At 46.7% G+C, this 21,031-nt stretch overlaps 1 protein-coding gene across 9 annotated transcripts in view; it reads left to right on the forward strand.

The window, feature by feature from the left end:
• The window catches only part of TJP1 (tight junction protein 1), a 261,027-nt gene extending 250,750 nt beyond the window's left edge, over positions 1-10,277 (forward strand). For 4 of the 9 annotated variants that reach the window (XM_051822263.2, XM_051822266.2, XM_051822267.2 and 1 more), the window contains 4 exons: positions 1,676-2,153; positions 4,040-4,257; positions 6,200-6,343; positions 8,741-10,277. In XM_051822263.2, coding sequence (XP_051678223.2) covers positions 1,676-2,153; positions 4,040-4,257; positions 6,200-6,343; positions 8,741-8,835 — 935 coding nt within the window. In that variant the 3' untranslated portion in view covers positions 8,836-10,277. The remainder of the gene's footprint in view (positions 1-1,675; positions 2,154-4,039; positions 4,258-6,199; positions 6,344-8,740) is intronic. The other 5 variants (XM_051822264.2, XM_070053525.1, XM_070053527.1 and 2 more) reach the window with 2 other exon arrangements.
• Positions 10,278-21,031: the final 10,754 nt, after the last annotated feature.

The following is a 21,031-nucleotide window of genomic DNA, read 5'->3' on the forward strand; positions in this document are numbered from 1 at the left end:
ATTCTAAAATTTTTTCCACACCAAAACTTTTAAATTCCATTTTTCTTTAAACTTTTTTGAAGCACTCTTAGATTTTAATCTTCTTATTAACCTAGCTCTTGTTTTTCACCAGTCACCAAATCTTGAAGTCACTCCTGCTTACCACTGTATCTAAATTTAAATATGTAAATGATAGTTTTATAAAAGGCATGGTCCATCTTCACATAAGGACAGAGGGACATCATAAAGTTTTGCATAAAACATACCCCATAGCACTTTGCCTTCTGTATTTAGAATCTTTGGTAAAATGTCTGCATTATTGGATAACGTATCATTCGTTTATTCATTTTAATAGCCGTATATGACTAATTACCTGTTCTGCTAACACTGTGCTAATTCAAACAGTACTTCTCTACATAGGAGTCCAATTCCAGGATGGATAAGTCTTCTACCAAATTGTAGTTCTGTATTGATATTACTCAATAATAAAATTTTCTTCAAATACTATCATGTCTACAGATAAAGACAAGTTTGAACTATCTTCTTTCCAATCTTTTTTTTTTTAATCATTTAAAGATTTATTTTTTTATCTGAAAGAGCTACAGAGAGACAAGGAAAGACACAGAATCCCCAGATGGCCACAATGGCCTGGGCTGGGCCAGGCTGAAGCCAGGAGCCAGGAGCTTCATCCAGGTCTCCCGCCAACCTGGGTGCAGGGGCCCAAACATTTGGGCCATCCTCTGGTGCTTTCCCAGGCCATTAGCTGGGAGCTGGATGGAAAGTGGGACAGCTTGGACAAAAACCGGTGCCCACTTGGGATGCCAGCGTCACAGGTGGTGGCTTTACCTGCTGGACCACAAGGCTGGCCCTTGATCTTTAGGCCTTTACTTTCTGACCTTTTTGCGCTGGCCAGGACCTCCAATGAACTGTTGAATGAAAATGCTGAAAGCATGCATCTTTTGCTCATTCCCACGTTAAGGAGAAAGGATTGAATGTTTCACGCTTGTGATGTCAGCTGTAGGTTTTTTTCAGGTGGCTTTTACTATGTTGAAGAAATGGCCTCTGTTCCTACTTTGCTGAAATCATTTTTTTCTACATGTGTTAAGGAGACCATATGATTTTTCTCCTTCATTCTCTTAATGTTAGATTATATATGAATTATATCCTCAGGTCTTTAGGAATTTGGATTAATAACCTTGTAAGTCCTTGGTGAGCTTTACTATCAGAGTCGTGGTGGTTTTATAAGAGAGAGCTGGGACACGTCCCTACTTTTTTCTATTCTCTTAAAGAGTATGAACAACATAGTTGTTACTTTCTCCTTACTTATGTCATAGAATGCAGTTTATACCATTTTACACTGCCTCCCTCATCTGTGAATGGAAATTCCTCTTGTTCCACATCTTAGCCAACACTTCACATTACACATTTCAGTTTTGCCATTCTGTGAGATGTGAAATGCTATTTAATGTATTTTTCTCTTCTATGTTTTCCTATTTGATAGTAAGGTTGAGTGTCTTATTGCCTGCTTACTGGACATTCTAGTTTTTGCCTGTTCATCTTCCCTTAGCATCACACGTTCTGCCCAACGCCGGGCCTCAGCTCCAGCACCAGGACAAGTTAAGCCCAGAGAGATGTCAGAGGGGCTGTAAAAACTTCTGCCAGATAGTTTGTAAATGTTTGTATGTTTGTTTTGCAGGTAATTCAATGTCATTGGATTTTCAGAATTCTTTGGTATCCAAACCAGACCCACCTCCATCTCAGAGTAAGCCAGCAGCTTTCAGAGCACCGCACCGAGACGATGCCGCTCAGCCTGCTTTATATCCCCAGAAAAGCTTCCCGGAGAAAGCCCCCGTTAATGGAGCTGAACAGACTCAGAAAACCATCACTCCAGCCTACAACCGATTCACACCAAAACCATATACCAGTTCTGCCCGGCCATTCGAGCGCAAATTTGAAAGTCCTAAGTTCAACCACAATCTTCTGCCAGGTGACACTGTACATAAACCTGACTTGTCTGCAAAAGCCCCAGCTTCTCCAAAAACTCTTATGAAAGCGCACAGTTCCACACAGCCTCCTGAGTTTGACAGTGGAGTGGAAACTTTCTCCATCCATGCAGAGAAGCCCAAGTACCAAGTAACTAATATCAGCACAGTGCCTAGAGCTGCTCCTGTGGGGTAAGATACTTGCCTTTGTTTGAAATGTTGGCTGCACTTAGTCTTAGGAGAGTTTGATCTAGGTTATGAGATTGAGGACTTGTAATGATTTAACTCTGACCTCCACGGAGTGTGCTGCCACAAATGCCATCACTGACAACGCCCCTCGGGACGTCCAAGATGTCAGTGAAGTTCTAAAGCTGATAGCTCTGTGGTTGGTAGGTGTTGTCACTGTCCCTGTTTCACCACAGGCTGAAGGTGAGTGACAGGGAACAGTTTGCCCCAGTCTCAGAGCTACGATGAGCTGAGCCTCGATGCAGCCCTGGTTGTCTGAGCTCAGAGCGTGCGAATGAGCCTTGGCCTCCAAGTGACATGTATGCAATCTAGCCTTCTACTTGTGGAGTGCGTTTGGAGAGTATCTATGTCTTTGCCCCCCATTTTTTCAAGAATGCTAAAAATAATAAAGATGTAGTATCATTGAAGTGGCTGTTACAACAGTTAATGTTGAGTAAGATGAGCTGAACAAGTGAGACAAAGCAAGCCCACCTGGAGCCGCCTCCAGTACTCTTCCCATTGCACAGAGGCTCGCCAGGCCCATTCTGCTGCACCTAATCTCTCAGCCTCCTAAATCCAGCTAAACTGTCAAGCCAGCCTCGGGGCAGAAGCCCTTGGAGGCAGAACCAAGGCCCAGGGAGGCCATTGGCAGTCTGCTTCCCCCGAGGAGACGGTTGTGTCCATTGGCTGCCCTCCTCTCTGGGTGTGCATGAGGTTCAGGCCAGGGGCTGCATGGTGCTGCTGCCCCAGGCCGTGGACTCTGCTGCCGCGTGCCTGCGCCGCAGGAGGCCGTCTCGCCGGAGTGAAGCTTCAGTTAACCTTCACATACTTTGTTGTTGATCCGTGTGTCATCTTACATTTAAGTCCTGGCTCAGAACGTGACTTCGGTAAGTCCCGATAGCCTCCATTTTTAAAGCAGATTCCTTTGCCCTTGGTGTTCTCTTGTCCGAGGTAAGCTAGTGTCTGTTTTGTGGGTGTATGCGATGTATTCATACCAAAGTCTCACCTCGTAGAACCTTGGAGGCCATGCTTTTCACAACAGGGGTGTTTGTCAGTCAGGGAGTGTGGAGGAAGGAGCCGTAATGTGCCCGCGTAGAATCCCAGCAGATTTTAAGGTGCTTTCCATTGTAAGATGCACGGTTATTTTATGTATCGTTAGAAAGGGAAAAGAATGCTACCAATTAAAATGCGGCTTACCCTCAGCTATAAAACACCAATTTCATGGATGTTAAAATGTGTTGCTTGGGGTGGACATTGTGACGCCGTGGGTTAAGCTGCATAGTGGCACAGCCCCATCCCATGTTGGAGTGCCAGTTCAAGTCCCAGCTACTGCACTTTGGATCCATTTTGCTGCTGATGTTTCTGGAAAGGCAGCAGAGGATGGCCCAGGTCCCTGGATCCCTGCCACCCATGTGGGAGATCCAGATAGAGTTCCTGGCTTTGCCCTGGCCGAGCCTTGGCTGCTGTGGACATTTGCAGAGTGAACCAGTGGGTGGTGGGTCTCCCTGCCTCTTCCTCTTTCTGTCACTCTGCCTTTCAAGTAAATATTTTTTTTTAAATGTTATTAGTAGTTGGGTGAACACAGTGTCAAATTTTTACATTTAGATTGCAAAATCAGTAATGAATGTGACTTGTCTAGTTACCTTCAAAAATACAGTGGATAAGAATACATTCTTATAGTTATGTAAACACAGGTATCTATAACTGAGGGAAATCATCACTAATTGCTTATTAATGTAAGAAGCATACTGGTTATATAGAGGAACAAAGGGAAGCCACCTCCTGCAGTGGTCCTAACAGAAACTGCCTGCATGGCGTTGGGAGTGTACTCATTAGCCGTTTCTCACTCTCAGCCCATCCGCTGTGGAAGAAGATGAAGACGAGGATGGGCACACTGTGGTGGCCACAGCCCGAGGCATATTTAACAGCAATGGTGGGGTTTTGAGCTCCATAGAGACCGGCGTCAGTATAATTATCCCGCAAGGAGCCATTCCCGAAGGAATTGAGCAGGAAATCTATTTCAAGGTCTGCCGGGACAACAGCATCCTCCCACCTTTGGATAAAGAGAAAGGTAGATGCTGCTTTTGTTGATTCTTATTAATGTAAAGGGAATAGATCTCATGTATCTCATAGGTACAGTTCTAAGAAGATAACCATCCTCCCTCCCTCCCTCCCTCCCTCCCTCCCTCCCTCCCTCCTTCCTTCCTTCCTTCCTTCCTTCCTTCCTTCCTTCCTTCCTTCCTTCCTTCCTTCCTTCCTTCGTTTTTTGTCTTTAATTTTTGCAAAAACATGCTTTCAATCAGCTCTGTAATCACAGGCTTAATTCACCACCAACCATGATATTCAAGGAGTGAAAATTAGGAGGACTGTAGTTCCACAGGAGTATAAACGAGGGCTAAAAACAAGAGTCTTATCACAAGATGTCTGTTTCATTCCTTTACTTTTTTTAATATTTTATACTAACTGCCACATATCAGAAAACATGATCAATTTGACTTTTGGGGACTGGCTTATGCATAGTGGTTTCCAGTTGCATAAATGTTTCTGTTTCTGCTTAGTTTTAATAATGTAAGAATTGCCTTCTGTGCACTTGAGAACTTACGGTGCTCAACGAAGGGAGACCACAGCAGCCTCTCTTCTGCCTGCACGTCGGGCCAGCCAGAGCCTGTGCCGTCCATCCGTGCGGGCACACAGTACGTGCTCACAGAGAGTAGCACCATGGGGACCTTCCGCAGGATACTGTGCTTTCAGTATGAAAGCAGAGGTGCTGGCAGGTGATAGCCCATCCGGCATCCCTCACACATGACTGCCAGGCAGTCTTGGCTGTATCAGGTCACACCCTCCATATGTGTGGATGGGTTAGGTGACACCCACTCTGCCTGCTGGCTGACTGTACACGTAGAAGGTAAGCCTCTGGGGCAGGTGCTGTCTTCCTCATCACTCCTGAGCCTCACGCTAGTGAACGCTCTGCTGAGTGAATGAAACATCCTGAGGGTGGGACTGCATGTTTCTGTGCTGCCGAAGCAGCACGGGAATGCTGTCAGTTTCCTGCCTTCCCTGGCCTGTCAGGCTGCTGCTGCCTTGCTGAACTGCTGAAGAGCTTCTTCACATCTCTCAGTCTCTCAGCAGTGTTTCACTACGTTGCATTAGCTCTCTTTCCTAACATCTGATTCTATGATCGCATTCTAGGGTAATTTGTTTAAAAAAAAAAAAAAACAATAGGACTGACTGTGTTATCCTTGTATGAACCCCTTAAACCATGTTTGTAGCAAAATGTTAAAATGTGTGTTTAGCCTAGTAGTCAAGACATTGGTTAAGGTGCCTGCGTCCCACATCAGAGCACCAGGGTTCACTTCCCAGCTCTGACTCCTGGTTCAGCTGAGGAGACGCTGGGAGACAGCAGTGAGGGCCCAGCAGTGGAGGACCCACCACTCATACATGTGGGAGATCTGGATTAGTTCTTGGCTCTTGGCTTTGGCCTTGGCCCAGCCCTGGTCATTGTGACATTTGAAGAGTAAACCAGCAAGTGAGAACACTCTTTCTTGCTCTCACCCTTCCTGTAAAATAGAAAAGTAGTTAAAATGGAAGGTACAAGTAGTAACGTTTGTGAAAAGTGCACATCAGTGTTTTCTGCTACAGACTCATAGGACTCATATGACTGCATGCGTTAGCTTGTGGCTATTTAGCACTGTTTTGAATTAAAATCTGCTAGAAATGTAAATATACACTGATTTCAAAGCTAGTATTGATTAAAAGTTGAAATAATAGTGTTGGTTATACTGAGTTGAGCAAATACTAAAATTGATGACACTTGTCTCTTTTTACTTTGTTGTGGCTCCTGGAAAAATTTTAATTATATTCATGATTTCTATTACAATTTCCTTGGTCAGAAGTGCTGTAGAGAACTAACCCTACTTGGTTTCAAAGTGTGTAATTTGGAGGGGGTGGGAAGAACCGAGTGTGGAAGGAAGACTGGCATCTAACCTGTGCACTCTCCTCTTCCCTCACTCCAGGTGAAACCTTGCTAAGCCCCTTAGTGATGTGCGGGCCCCATGGCCTCAAGTTCCTGAAGCCCGTGGAGCTGCGCTTGCCACACTGTGCGTCCATGACTCCTGACGGTTGGTCTTTTGCTCTAAAATCATCCGACTCCTCGTCGGGTATGCTGTCTTCACTCTGTCCTTTGGGGCTTTGGATACTGTCGTTGATTAATCCTAGGCTGGTGATGTTGCCTGTGCTGTTTGTTAGCGAATCTCCACCTCTGTTCCTGTGGCCTTGTAGGCATCACTGGTTGATTTATGGTACATGTGCTGTCAACAGGTCTGCAAAGGCAGAGTAAAGTGTCTGCCTTTTGAAGAAATAATTTGGTTGAAAGTTGACTATTCCGTGGTGGTCACCAAAATGATTTGTTCTGTGAGAGGTTTCAGGACACAGTGGGAGAGCTGTGAACTGTGCTATGTATGCAGTCGTTTTATGTAGTTAATTCTAGTTCTGGTTACCATTCTTTAATTTCCTAATCTGCAAAGTATATATACCAGAAAAACTCCAATGACAAAAGATCTTCCATTGGGATCAGACTTGGCCATAATTTTTCAATGTAAAACTCTACATTAAACTTCTACTATATGTCATTTTAAAATTACTTCTTGCTCTTAAGATCATAATATCAGTGCTTCCATTGCATTTTGATATTTCTTGTTTCCTTCAGTAACTTATGTCAGTTACCCATTGGAACTTTATTTTTGGTACAGAAAACTTTATGAGAACCAGATAGAAAAATAAGAATTTAAAATTCTGCTTCTAAATTTTTGGTGAATCAGTTGGGCATTGTTGAGTGCGTTGCTTGGTTTTAGTTTGGTACAATATGAAGTAAAAGGTTATGGTCTAAAGTTTGTAGTAGAGGTATTTTATTGTTATCCAACAGAAAAAAATGATATATATATATATATAAACATAAATTTTCTCAGGGACTCCCCAGAGAAATATTCTTTAGTGTAGGTTCAGTTAGTGGAGGAATATTAATAAAACTGCATTTAAAGGTTATATTCCAGAAGTCAAAAGTCAGGCTCTGACTGCCCTCCACACCAGATGAGGGCAGATATCTTGAACAACCACCTTGGTAGTTAGCCTGCTTTGTCAGTGGTCCTATCTGAAGTATAAGTGATTTGCACATTTGCTACTTCCATTGTTTTATGCCATAACATAAAATGTTTTGGTTAGATTTTTTTTGTTAAATTCGAGTATATTCACCCAGAAAATAAGTGTTATTGATGTAATACTGTGTGACTATAGATTGCATTGCTACTATAAATTTCTGTTCAAAAAGTCAGTGTAGATTTTGATGACTCCAACAAAAACTAGTCTCTTGTGAAGAAACTGGAGCCTAAAGATGAGATACCTATTTTATTTCCTTTAAAAGTGGTGCCATTAAGTGTATCTCATTGCCTGAACAGTTTGTTCTCTATGGTGTAACATAGCCTTTATATTCGTATATCGAAGAAATTGAATCACTTTTTAACTGTTCATCCCATCATTTTTAACTGTTCATCCCATCATGAAATGCTATTGACTTCAGATAATACTTAGGCAGTAAGTATGTAGCTGGCTGATGTAGGCAAGAGTGCACCAAGTGGCACTGTTGACATTGTGGCCAAATAATCTTTTGTTGTAGGGACTGTCTTTTGTATTTGGGATGTTTAGCTGTTTCCCTGGCCTCTACCCACTAGGTGCAAGTTGTAACCAAAAAAAAAAAAAAAAAAATCCCTAGATATGGCTCCTTGGGGACAGAATCACTCCTAGCTGAGACTACTGCTGCAGAGGAACCGAAGGTCAACAGTTCTGACTGTCCATGCACCTAGATCCCAAAGAGACATTTAGTCATCCCAGCACTCTCTCATTTAGTACCCACTCCCGGGGGTGCTTAGCTCTGGTTACAAATGTGAAATCCCCAGGAGCTTGTTCAGCACTCACATGCCCCAGACCTGCCCCAGACCTGCCTCGGACCTGCATGGGCAGTTCTGGAAGCTCTGTGAATGGTTTTGAACCAGAGTCACAGCTGAGCTACTACGGCACAGTTTTCCTGGTCGGCTTGTTTGGGGTTTTCCCTTTGGCTTTCCTGTTTGTCCTGTTTTTTTAAGGAGTAAGAAGGTCTTTAGGAACGAGATTCTGTGGAACTTTCAGGGTTGGTTTGTTGGTCTGTAGCTGAGTGTGAGTGATGTGCTCATGTACTCAGCTCAAATGGGTGATCGGTTGTTATGTGAAAGTGGAAGAAAGATGTTGTTCATCATTGGAACTTAGGGACAAGCTGAGACTACCTCAGGCACATGGTTGTCCTTTAACTCATTTTTGAGAAGACTGTTGAACGTTTTGAATCACAGATGCCAGCAAATCTGCATTGAAGGGCAGCACCGAGAGTTTTGCTGTAAGTACAGTGTGTTGAAGTGACAAGGGAAAAGCGTATTTAAATACGTATCTACTTGCATTTTGTCCCTTAGTTGCAAGCATCATGCATAGCAATTTAGGCAACTAAATGACGTCAGCTTCTTTTTCTCTCCTAGGTGATCCTAAAACCTGGCAAAACAAGTGTCTTCCTGGAGATCCAAATTACCTTGTGGGAGCAAACTGTGTGTCTGTCTTGATTGACCACTTTTAATTCTGAAGCTACAGGAACTTGATTAAATAATGTGAAGCTGGGTTAAATTTACCAAGTCTAAAATGGAACCACTCTATCAAGTATTCTATTTTTCTTAGAATTGATACTACAGTTTGTTCATATTAAACATTTGTTTGGACTGGTCAAGACTGTGCGCATGCCCCTGAACCATGAGCAGAACACATGCCGCAAACTGCATGTCTGCCACTGAAGAACTCTTGCTATTGGCTGGAGGTTCAAAGATACTTTGCTCTGTAATGATTTTGTACTTGTTTTTATGGTCACTGCTTCACTTCACATACTGATTTCCGTTAAAATACCAGCCACTAATGGGGGTGCATTTAGTTCTGTTATTTCCAAAGTACATTGTTTCAAACTTTATTATGGCTCTGGCCTAACACACATATTTTATTTTATTATGCATGAAGTAATATGCACTTGTTTTTTAAACGCACCTGGAATATATAACCAGTATAGTGGATTTAACAGAAGTGTACAGCAAGGGGAATTTGTGACTTTGGGTGGGGAGGGTTTCAGGTGAAGACAATTACACACCTCTCTTAGGGAAGGACACCAAAGCATGTGAGACTGGCTCCGTGGCCTCTTTGGATCTAGAGATTCACCATATCACCACCGATGTACTGACCAGCAGGAATGCCTTACCCTCATGTTTTTAATTCTTAGATCAGTTTCGCTGTGTATTACTAAGTTCTTATGGCTTTTGTGCACATCTAGATACTGTATCATGAACAAGATTGGATCAATGTGGAGTTGGTGGTTTCAGAAATGTATAAATCACCCAGAAGAAAATAATGGTGTGATTTAGGGAATTTTCCTTTTTTTTTTTTTTTTTTTTTTTTTTTTTTTTTTTTTTTTTTTTTTGCCAGGGGGCAGTGGTTGTTTTCTTTTGGGCTTGCATTTGAACACTTTGATGTTTTAAGGATGCTTGTACATAATGCGTGCATACCACTTTTGTTCTTGGTTTGTAAATTAACTTTTATAAACTTTACCTTTTTTATACATAAACAAGAGCAGGTTTCTAAAGGCTACCTTTATATTCTCTCCTGTACCTCTCGAGCCTTGAACTTCGACCTCTGCAGCAATAAAGCAGCATTTCTATGACACACACAAGGTCATTTTTTAAAGAAAAAGAATGCACAGAGTTGTTACATTTTTAAGTGCTGCATTTAAAAGACAGTTATTCAGAGTTCTCTAGTTTGATTAAATTCTTGCAAAGTATCCTTATTGTAATTTGTGATACAATGCTGTGCCCTAAAGTGTATTTTTTTACTAATAGACAATTTATTATGGCACATCAGCACGACTTCTGTTCAGATAATACACCACTACTTTCTGTTAATCATTAGGTGTGACTGAATTTCTTTTGCAGTTATTAAAAATCTCAAATTTCTAAATACGCGGAATAAACTTTTTAAAATAAAGTGCTGGTGTGGTCTGTTTGCCCACTGTTTCTGGTTTCCTGTGAACTTACAAGCCCATTTTAAGATCCTGCACATGAATTTTCCTCCCCCAGGGTCCTGCCACCTCCAGGGGCCTGCTGCTGCCCGGGCAGTGTGCCTGTCCCGAGCTCAGTACGTTGTCCTGCGGGGTGGGCAGTGCTAAGCAGAGGGCTCAGAACAGAGGCCATCAGGGAGCCTTGCCGAGGCGGGAGAGCCGGAGAGCAGGCAGCACGCTGCTTCGTGTCTCCCCAGTGCAGTGTACGCGTATGTGTCTTTGTCTGTACCCGTGTTCATTAGTTCCTCAGAAAGATGACATGGGCATTATGGGCATTTTGTTGTGTCACTGCATTTAGGAAGGAAAATGCCTTTTAATGGCTCTGAATACTCCCTTGTAGGTGCCATATGTATTTAGCCACCACCACTGTTGATGCTGAAGTTGTTGCTGAAGTGTTTTCTGGGTATCTTTGTGAAGGTAGCCCTTTGTTGCAGATTTTATGTCATTTTCTTCATTAAGGTATAATTTACATATTTTACAGTGGATTGTTTGCCACATTTTGATGAACACATACTATGCTAATCGTCACCACAGTTAACACGCAGAACAATTTCTTCATCCCTAGAATCCCTGTTCTGACCCCTGAGAAGCAGTGATCTCCTTTCTTTTCCTGTACTTCCTGTTTGAGAATGTCAAAAAATGGAATCGTACAATATGTGGCCTTTGAGAAAGATGCATTTATGATATCCCAGGAATCCGTTTTTATTGCTGAGTACGGTTCCATTGTGTGGTTGTACCAGTTTGTTTATCCATTCCCTGGTTGAGGAACTTTTGGCTTGTTTCTTGTTTTGGATATTATGAAAAAAACTGCTAGAAGCATTTGCACACAGGTTTTTATGTGAATATACATTTTTATTTCACTTGACTAAATCCCTAGGAGTGGAACACTGGGTTACTTACTGCTGGCGTGTTTAATCTTATAAAAAACTCCTGCGTTGTTTTCCAGGGTGGCTGCAGCACTTTGCACCCAGCGGCATGGGGTTCCAGCAGCCCCATGTTGTCACCAGCAGTTGCTGTCGGCCTTGTATCTTCACAGGTTCTTGTGGTTTTGATTTCTCCCTAATCACTCATGATGTTGTTCTTCTAGTTGAAAGGCAAAGTGACAGAGATCCCAACCAGTGGTTCACTCCCCACATGCCCACAACAGCCAGGGTTGTGCCAGGCCAAAGCTGGGAACCCCACCCTGGTCTCTCATGTGGGTAGCAGGGACCTAAGTACTTGAGATGTCACCTGCTGCCTCCTAGGGTCTGCAGCAGCTGGACCAGAAGCAGAGGCAGGACTCGGTCCTAGGCATTCTGGGAATGCAGGCATCATAGGCAGCTGCTTTTCCACTGCACCACAGCACCCACCCTTGAGCAGCTGTCAGTGCACTTGCTGCCATATGTCCTTTACAGTATAGCAAAGCTTCATATCTTCCCCTTCTTTAAAAATTGTGTTGTTGAGTTTTGACAGTTCTTTATGTATTCTGGATGTGAATACATAGATACATGATTTGCAAATATGCTTTCTCGGTCTGTTCTTCTTTAGTGTCTGTCAGAGAGCAGAGTTAGTAATTCTGGTGAAGCCCAGTTATTCATTCAAAGACTGTCCAAGAAATCATTGAGGCACAAAGGTTTTTTTAAAAATGTAGGCAAATGAGAGAATTCCCATCTGCTCGTTCATGCCCCCAGATACCCACCCTAGCTAGAGGACTGCAGCTGGAAGCCAGGGACGTGACACAAGTCTCCCACGTGCGTGACGGGGACCGACTGCTTGAATGCTCACCACCGCCTCCCAGTGTCTGCATTTGCTGGAAACAAATTGAGCTGAAGGTGCGTATCAAACCCAGGTGCTCTGATACGGGGTGTGGGAGTCTTCACTGCTAGGCCAAATGCCTGCCCCTACCCAAAACATTTTTATCCTAAGTTTTCTCTTATTTTTTTTTAAGGTTTTACATTGATATCTATGGTCTGTTTTGAGTTAATTTTATATATAGGAGAAGGTGTGTGTTGAGTTTTATTTAGCCTTTTTAATGTGTCCTTAACTGTAAACGCAGACCCGCATACTAAGCCTAAAGATGAGGTTGGGTTTCTGTATGAATAAATGGGTGAAATGAGTGTAGCTTGCTGTCTGCTGCATGGACCTGCGTGAAAGCCAGGCCAGGTTGATGGATGTACTCCGTAGAACTTGGTGAACTACCAGCTCACTTGATGTCTTAGCAAATCATTCACTGGGAGCAACTCACCCACGGCATCGAGCAAGTGGAGCTGACCCAGGTGTGGGTAGACCATGATCCTGAGTGGCTCCAGTCTAGACAGGGATGCAGCTGACCAAGGGATGTGGCCACAGGTGCAGGCAAGGTCACACCAGGCAGATGGGAATGAGTTTCCAGTTCGCCTTGACTTGGCCATTGAATATGGGCCAGGGAGCCAGCACCTGTTTCCTGGATGGCTGGCAGAAAGCATACCACAGCACTGCACCCGGATTCATCCCAACTCCAGTCACTGAGGCTGCCTGGGCAGCCGTACAGAAGGAGCAGCGACCTCCCTTCTCATTTTGCTTAACCAGGTTTCCCCGGGTGGATCGTGGAAGATCCAATGTAATGTGCTTTCCTGGAACCGTAGAGTCATCCTGCAATAAATGTGGTCACAGTAAAAGCTCAAGCGATTGCAGTTTTAAAATACTCAATTACTTTACCCCTTAGTGTGTTTTCCTGTTAAACCACTTGACAGTGAAATAAACACTAACTAACCCAAGTTACAGAAATACAGAAACTTATAAAGTATACAATAAACTTAGAATTCCAAATTTAAAAAAATGGCTAAAGCAAAGTGTTTGTATTCCATTCCTATTTTGTAGGAAAATTTTTTCCTTTACAGATGGCCTAAAGGTGCATGCACCCTGCCATGTGTTTCCTCTGTTCCAAGTTATCACTCAGGTTCTCAGGGAGTTTGCAGGCGGCGCTTGGAGAAGTCTGGAACTGCCGCAGTCTGACACTCTTCCCTGGCAGTGCAGGCTGTTCGCGTGAGCTGTGTCGCCAGTTGTCTGGGAGACCACATGCCTGTCCTGTTCTGTTACACTCAAGGTCTCTGCCTGCTGGGGTAGTGCCTGTCAAGGGTGCTGCGTCACCAGGCCTTCACTCGGAGCACAGAGAAGTGAGACTGATGGGTCGGAGTTGCCCTCTTGGATTTGCCCATGGAAGTCATGCAGACGTTGCGATTTCAGTGTTACCTGTGCTAGGGTTGATGGTCACAGATTGATTGGTTAATTTTTGAGGCTGCAAGGATACCATTTGTCCACAGATAACTTCCTGGTCATGAGTGGATTTGAAAACATGCAGGTGGCAATCTTTTTTACCCTATAAACAGAACATGGAAACTGATATGCCCAATATGCTGGTAAGGTTTAATGTTGAAGGGGAAGCCCAGAATTCACAAATGCCCCTTCAGTACTTGGTCATGGACGTGTGGCAGGAACCAGCGTGGACCAAGGGCTGTGGGTTCCTAGAGGCACCTGGAGGACATGGGCTTCCAGTGCACCATGGATCCGGAGCCTCTGGAAACACCATGTGGCGCTCCCTGAAACAGGACCAGGAGACAGCGGAAGGTGGGCCTGTGTTGATGGCTGTCGGCGGAAGAACTGCACAGGGAATGCTGCGGAGAAACCAAGCGTTCCTCCCTGCGTGGCTTCCAGCCCGCTGCCTGCCACCCAGCAGCCTAGCCCGTGTCACCCAGGGAGAAGGGCCTTAGTTCTTTGTTTTCAACATACTTTTCACACTTAAAAGTTGCAAGAGCAACACACCATTTGTAAGAATAATACAGAGAACTCATACTCTACCCAGTGTCCCCAAGTGTTGGGTTTGTGCACATGCACCCTAGGGATGTACAGGTAGCTTGTCTGCCGTAACAGATGCCATGGACTAGGTGAACTAACACCAGAGTCACAGTTGTGGAGGCTGGAAGTCCACAGAAGGGTGTGAGTGTGGTCACTTTGGGGAAGGCTGACCCCCATTTCCCCAGGGGTATTCCGCTAAACGGGGTGTCCTGTAGGCACAGGTAAGTCAAACTGGCTGGTACTTTTGTTCAGAACTTGTGTATCCTCTGTCTAGTTCCAGCCCCAATTGTTGAACTGCCTGTTTCTCCCTTCAATTCTGTCACTTTTTATTTCATGTATTTTGAGTTCTGTTATAAGGAGCACATATGTTTATCACAGCTGTATCCTTCCTTCCTTGTGTCTCCAGCAATTTTTTTTTAAAAGATTCATTTATTTTGGAGGAAGAGTTGCACACAGAAGGAGAGACAGAGAGGTCTTCCATCTGCTGGTTCGCTCGCGGAGCTGGGTCAGTCTGAAGCCAGGAGCCAGGAGCTTCTTCTGGGTCTCATGTAGGTACAGGGGCCCAAGCATTTGGGCCATTTTCCGCTGCTTTCCCAGGCCATAGCAGAGAGCTGGATAGGAAGTGAAGCAACCGGGATATAAACCAGTGCCTATATGGGATGCTGGCACCACAGGTGGAGGTTTAATCTACTAGACCACAGCACCAACTTCAATATTTTGTTTTAAAAGTCTGTTTTAAAATTAGTATAGCCACTCAGGTTTATTATGTCCACTGAGTGGTATCTCTTTTTCATCCTTTGAATCCATTTTCTTTTGCATATAAAAAGTCTCTCACAAAGCATACTGATTCGATTGATCTTGTTTAGTTACCTCGTCTGTCCCTGCCTTTTTTTGATTGGAGTGCTTAATCCATTTATATTCAACTATTGGTAAGATTCAATTTAGGCCTGCCATTCGACCCATGTTTATTACAGGTCTCAACTCCCCCCCCCCCATTTCTTTTTTATTGCCCTCTTTTTTGTGAAATAGTTTCTGGTATTTTCTTTGAATTCTTTGTTTTTCATGTTTTATTTTTGTTTTTATGTTATTGGTTGCTGTAGCAAATACGAATCTTCATTTACCACATTCTTTTTTTTTTTTTTTTAATTTATTTTTTTTTTTGACAGGCAGAGTGGACAGTGAGAGAGAGAGACAGAGAGAAAGGTCTTCCTTTGCCGTTGGTTCACCCTCCAATGGCCGCCGCGCTGATCCGATGGCAGGAGCCAGGTGCTTCTCCTGGTCTCCCATGGGGTGCAGGGCCCAAGCACCTGGGCCATCCTCCACTGCACTCCCTGGCCACAGCAGAGGGCTGGCCTGGAAGAGGGGCAACCGGGACAGAATCCGGTGCCCCGACCGGGACTAGAACCCGGTGTGCCGGCGCCGCTAGGCGGAGGATTAGCCTAGTGAGCCGCGGCGCCGGCCTCATTTACCACATTCTACGTCAGATTAATATTTACTCAGTTCAACAAATTCCAGAAGTGTTACTCGAGTGTAGCTCCATTTTCTTCACCCTCTTTTGTGTTAATGCCTCATATATTACATCATTATATGCTATAAACCAAAAACAAGTTTTGTAAAGTGTCTTAAGTGACTGTCTTTAAAAAAAAGCAAATACATGAATGTAAGTCTTACATTTACATATATAATTATTTTTGCCTTCATTTTTATATGCAAACTAGACAGTAAGTTTTTACTAAAAGTTAAATTTTTCAGGGCCAGTGCTGTGAGAGCAGGTTAAGCTACCACCCGCAGTGCCAGCATCTCATACGGGTGCTGGTTTGTGTCCCGGCTTCTCCACTTCTGACCCAGCTCCCTGCTAATGTGTCTGGGAAAGCAGCAGAAGTGGCCCAAGTGCTTGGGTCCCTGCACCCACATGGGAGACCCGGATAAAGCTCCTGGCTTCCGTGTGGCCCAGCGCCAGCCGTTGGTGGCCATTTGAGGAGTGAACGAGCAGCTGGAAGATATGTTATTATTATCTTACATGTGTAGAGATTCTTTTCTTGCTGTATTGAAAAAAGTTTCTCTTGGTCTTTTCAACAGTTAACAGTGATACATCTGGTCATGGGCCTCTACTGTTTATGCTACTTGGAGCTTGTATTTTGTTGATATGGAAATTAATGCTTTTCATCAAATTTGGGAAGTTTCATGTTATTATTCGTTCAAATAGTTCTTCTTTTTTCTCCCTCTCCTCTCCTCTGGAACTCCCAAAACACAGACATTGGCATTTTTTATGAGTCCCAGATTCAGGTCTACTTTTCAGTTTTCCTAAAGACAAATCGGATGATTTTTATTAATCTTTCAAGTTCATTGATTTCAATTGTCTGCCTGATCAAAACTGCTGTTGAACCCCTCTAGTAAGTTTTTCATTTCAATTACTTACTTTTCCATTCCAGAATTTCCACCTGTTCTTTATTTTAGTTTTTATCCTATTGAATGTCAGCATTTGGTGAGTCATGTCAAACTTTCCTTAAATTCCTTAACCCTAGTTTGTTTTAGGTCTTTGAACACAGTTGTGTCACAGCAAAGCAACATTTTAGTCAACAAGGAACGGCATACATTTCGGTCCCATAAGACTGTAATGGGCCTGAAAGGTTCCTATTGTCTTAGACTATGTAGCCATAGAGTGTACTGCTTACTAGAAAAACAATGCTTAAAGCGCTGCACCCTCTTAGACAGGCAGCAGCCTCGTACATCTCACGTTTACCATCTCTCTTGACTCAAGAGGCCACGTCACGGGGCCAGCACTGTGGAGCAGCCGGCTAAGCTGCTAGTTCTGACGCCAGCATCCCGTATCAGAGCACTGGTTCAAGGCCTGGCTGCTCCACTTCTGATCCACCTCCTTGTTCATGGAAAAGCAGCGGAAGGTGACACAGGAACACACACAGGAGACCCAGATGGAGCTCCAGGCTCTTGGCTTCCACGTGCTTCAGCTTCGGCTGTTGCAGCCATCTGGGGAGGTGAACCAGTGGATAGGAGATCTGTTTCCCCTCCTTTCAAATAACTTTTTTAAAAGGCCATGTCAGATGCTGACGCTATAGCGTATAGTTTGTATAAGCACACACTACAGTGTTAACACAGCGATGAGATTACCTAACGAAGTTTTCAGAATATCCCCATCACTCAATGACGTGACTACAATAGCTGCTTCCAGTTGAAGTCTTCGGTCTACTAAATCCATCAGGGACTGACCAAGGACTGCTTCCCTCAGTGTGGGTCCTGCTTTCCTCTTTCTCCGCCTGTCTCATGATTTAAAAAACTGGGCCCTTTCGATACTGTAACAGCTCTGGATGCCGATTCATCAGACCCACAGGGGTGGTTATTGCTGTGACTTCAAGTGACTTCACTGAAGAAATCCAAAGAAATCTTCAGTCAGCCTTAATGTGCAGCTACTGGTGTGTCTGTTCAGTTTACAATTTTTTTTTTAAATTATTTTCAAGTCTGCTTCCTAGTAGTTGCCTCTGGATCAGTGTATGTGGCCAGCCAATAATCGGTGTGTAGTTTGGAGAGCGCAGAGTCCAGGCAGGGTACACCCGAGCCCTCTCCAGTCTCCACTGGGCACTGTCCCCAGCCTTGTACATGGATCTCTTGTTCTGACCACTAGTGATACAGTGGGATGTTTGCCTAACTGGGGTTGTCATCACAAACCAGCCACACTACTGGCCTTTCCCGCAGTCACTGCTGTTTGTGTTCAAGGCAGCCAGCTCCTCTGTCAGCAAGGGCTGCAGGTCTTGTGGCTCCAGCAGACCCCAGACAAAGGTGCCAGACTCCCATGCCTCTTGCCCAAGATCTTGTCAAGTAAACCCTTCTCGATGTGTTCTCCACCTTTGGTTGACTTACGAAGTCCCAGATGGTAGTTCTTGATCATTTCTCTGGTTCTGCTGTGGCTTTTAGGAACAGGGTTTGTTGAACTTCCTCTGCCGACCCGGAGCCCAGCCTCAGAAAGCGCGTTCCCCATGCGTAAGCTTGTGCCAATTCCAGTTCGCCGCTAGAGCCACCGGTCTGTGGACACTGTGCTGTCAGGAAGACCTGGCACAGGGCCACACACTGCTTTGGTTTGCCACCTGGCCTCCACTTGGGCCTGTTCCCCAGGCCAGGGTGCATTCCGACAGCCGTGACTGCAGTCCTGTGAGTAGGCGGAGTATTACAGCTTGTTCGGTATGCGTTTCATGCACAATCCAGTTCAGAACCATTTCCGGAGCTCCTGCCATCCACTGGGCAAAGCAGTGTCAAGGCACTGGCCTACCCGGGGCAGGCAGGTTCCAGCCGCAGAGGCGACCTCAGCCAGAATGCAGGAGGTTGAGGGGCACTGTGGGCCCGAGGGGCCGCAGCCCCAGGGAGTAGTGGTGCAGGGTGCCCCGGGGAAGCACCCTCCTCTGACTTCCCTCCAGTCATTTCTCCTGTCGAGTTCAGCCTGCCAGATGCCAGCTTGAGAGCCTGTCAGGGTCAAGGTCCTTTTGGAAAGGAGAGGCGGAGATGCACAGTGGCCCCTGGCGGACACACAGAGCTGGCCAGAGCCAGGGCAGCCTTCAGGACCCTGACTCCCAGCCCTGTGCTCATCGCAAGATGGCCAGTTAGGACAGCAGCTGCGGAAGCACAGAAGGGCTGCTCCCTGCGTGCTTCACAGCAAGGCAGGATTCCGCGAGGGAAGGCGACCCTCAAGGTCTCCGTCGCGGAGCAATGCTGAGGCAGGCCGCTCGTGGCAGCAGGCCCTGTCAGCGTCCAGCCAGGGTGTGTGCCAAGTCTCCACCTGCAGCCATGGGCCAGGGCCATGCGCACGGCCCCCTCTGGCCATCCCTTGCAGTGGGTGACACTGAGTCTTAGAGACTCAGCAACCTGTTTCCCCAAGCGAATGCTGCGAGGCCACAGGGAGCAATGGGCGGGTGGACAAGCGAACACTCCAGTCCTGGCCACTGAGCCCTCCAGGGGTGCAGGGACAGATCCCCAGGCTGGCGGCAGGCAGCCAAGGCGCCTGGAGCCTACGACTGCCCTTGGGCTCCTCCCTGCCCACCCCTGGGGTGCACTCGAGGGGGCTCCGCAGGCAGGGTGGGCAGCACAGGCTGGGGCTGGCATGGTTCCACCCATCCCAACGCCTCAGGACCCGGAAGTGCCCACAGCCCCTCCTAGGACAGGGCTGTGCCCACCACGGAGAGGGCGACTCCTTTCCGAGTAGACCCCACACCTCAGGAAAGCAGAGCAGGGCGCTGCGCTCCGCTCGCCCCACCCAGCCTCATCTGCGTGTCCCTGGATGAGCACTCCTCTGGGCCTTGGTGTCCCCATCTGTGGGACGGCAGAGATGCTGTCATGGGAGGTGTGTGCTCCAAGGGACGGTCCCTAGGAGTGGGGGGGGGGGTCCTCACGGGCTGTGTTTAGAACAGTTCTCTCGGGAGGCGCTGCTGACATCTGTCACCCGTGCCACTGGCTCTGTTGCCTTGCAGTCACTAATGCTGCCTCTGTAGAGTCCAGGCACGCTGGGCCTTCCTCCCCTTGCTGTCCCCATTGTGTTGTGTGTGCAGGGCCTGTGGGGCCACGAGCATGCGTGCCTGTGTCAGAACAGATGGAGAGCAGCAGGCCTGGGCCCCAGGCCGTCCTGCTGCCTCTCAGAAGGCCAAACACTTCAATGGTCTTGCAAAGCTTTGGAGCCACAACCTGCAGGGTCAGGAGTTGAGAGGAGCAAAGCCAGAACATACCAACGTCCTGGGGCAGGCAGGGTTGATGAAGCCATGTGGCCATCACCTTGACAAGGTCCAGGAAGGGAGCCTCCTCCTCGGCCTCAGGAGCGCCCCTGAAGGGCTCTCGGCTCCTCTTCCAGGTGCGCGCTTGCTTTCACGCCAACTTTTCCATCACCTTGATGGAGTTCGGGGCAAGGAACCCACCTCCCCGTCCTGAGTGCAGAGGGACTGATCGCCTCAGCCCAGCTCGGTGCCTCCAAAGGTGGATGTTTGTACGGGGAGCGTTCGCCTCTTCCATCCCATCAGTTCCCAGCAGTCGCTGTCCCTGGCTTAGGAGTGCTGGGGGTTCCACACTCCCTCACCATCCTCACTGCCCTTCCTCACGACTCCCTCACCTGGGAGCGCACAAGACGCGTGATCCCCCACACCAAGACCCTGGGCAGTGCTGTGGGGACCTGCCGGGGACCTGGAGCTGCGTAGCTTGTCCTCCTGTCCAGGAAATGTCACCCAACTGGGAGAGAATTCCTCCCAGCCACACAGACCCGGTTCAAGGACAGGCTGGGGACTCGGCCGTCATTTCCTGGTGACCCTTGGTCAAATAGAAACTCGCCAGGGTTAACAGGCAGGTCCCTGCCAGCGGCTCGCCCTGCCAAGAGCCACGCCCACCCAACAGCCGGGGGACAGGCCTCTGCCCGTGCTGCACCCTGCAGCCACCGCCTCTCTCCCCACGAGGAAGCGGGGCCCAGAGCCCACTCCCCGAGGCGAGGGTGTCCGTGTGCTCAGGGCGCTGAGTCACATTCCTGTCCCACAGCAGCCATGGGGGAAGTCACGGCGCCCACAGGTGCCACCCCTCTGCCTCCCCAGCCTCTGCTCCAAGAGCTAAGAACGAAAGCTGCTGGCTTCTCAGCACCCGCACCTGGAGGTGCAGGGCGCGCCGGGGGCCCGTGCCAGGCTGTCATCGGCAGCCCCTTTCCTGTCTGCCTGTCACTAGCCGAGTGGCTGCCATCGTCCAGGCTTCAGGCCCATGTCGGCCGCTTTGGGAACGACCCAGGGGTGCGAGTCCAGCCCCTTTCTGAAAATACCCCGTTTCCAGAAGGCAGGGGAACCGTCCCCTCCCTCCACGCACCGGCAACTAAGTTGGCGAGAATTCTGCCTCCTTG

This window comes from Oryctolagus cuniculus, chromosome 12, assembly GCF_964237555.1.
Source record: "Oryctolagus cuniculus chromosome 12, mOryCun1.1, whole genome shotgun sequence".
Taxonomy (NCBI): domain Eukaryota; kingdom Metazoa; phylum Chordata; class Mammalia; order Lagomorpha; family Leporidae; genus Oryctolagus; species Oryctolagus cuniculus.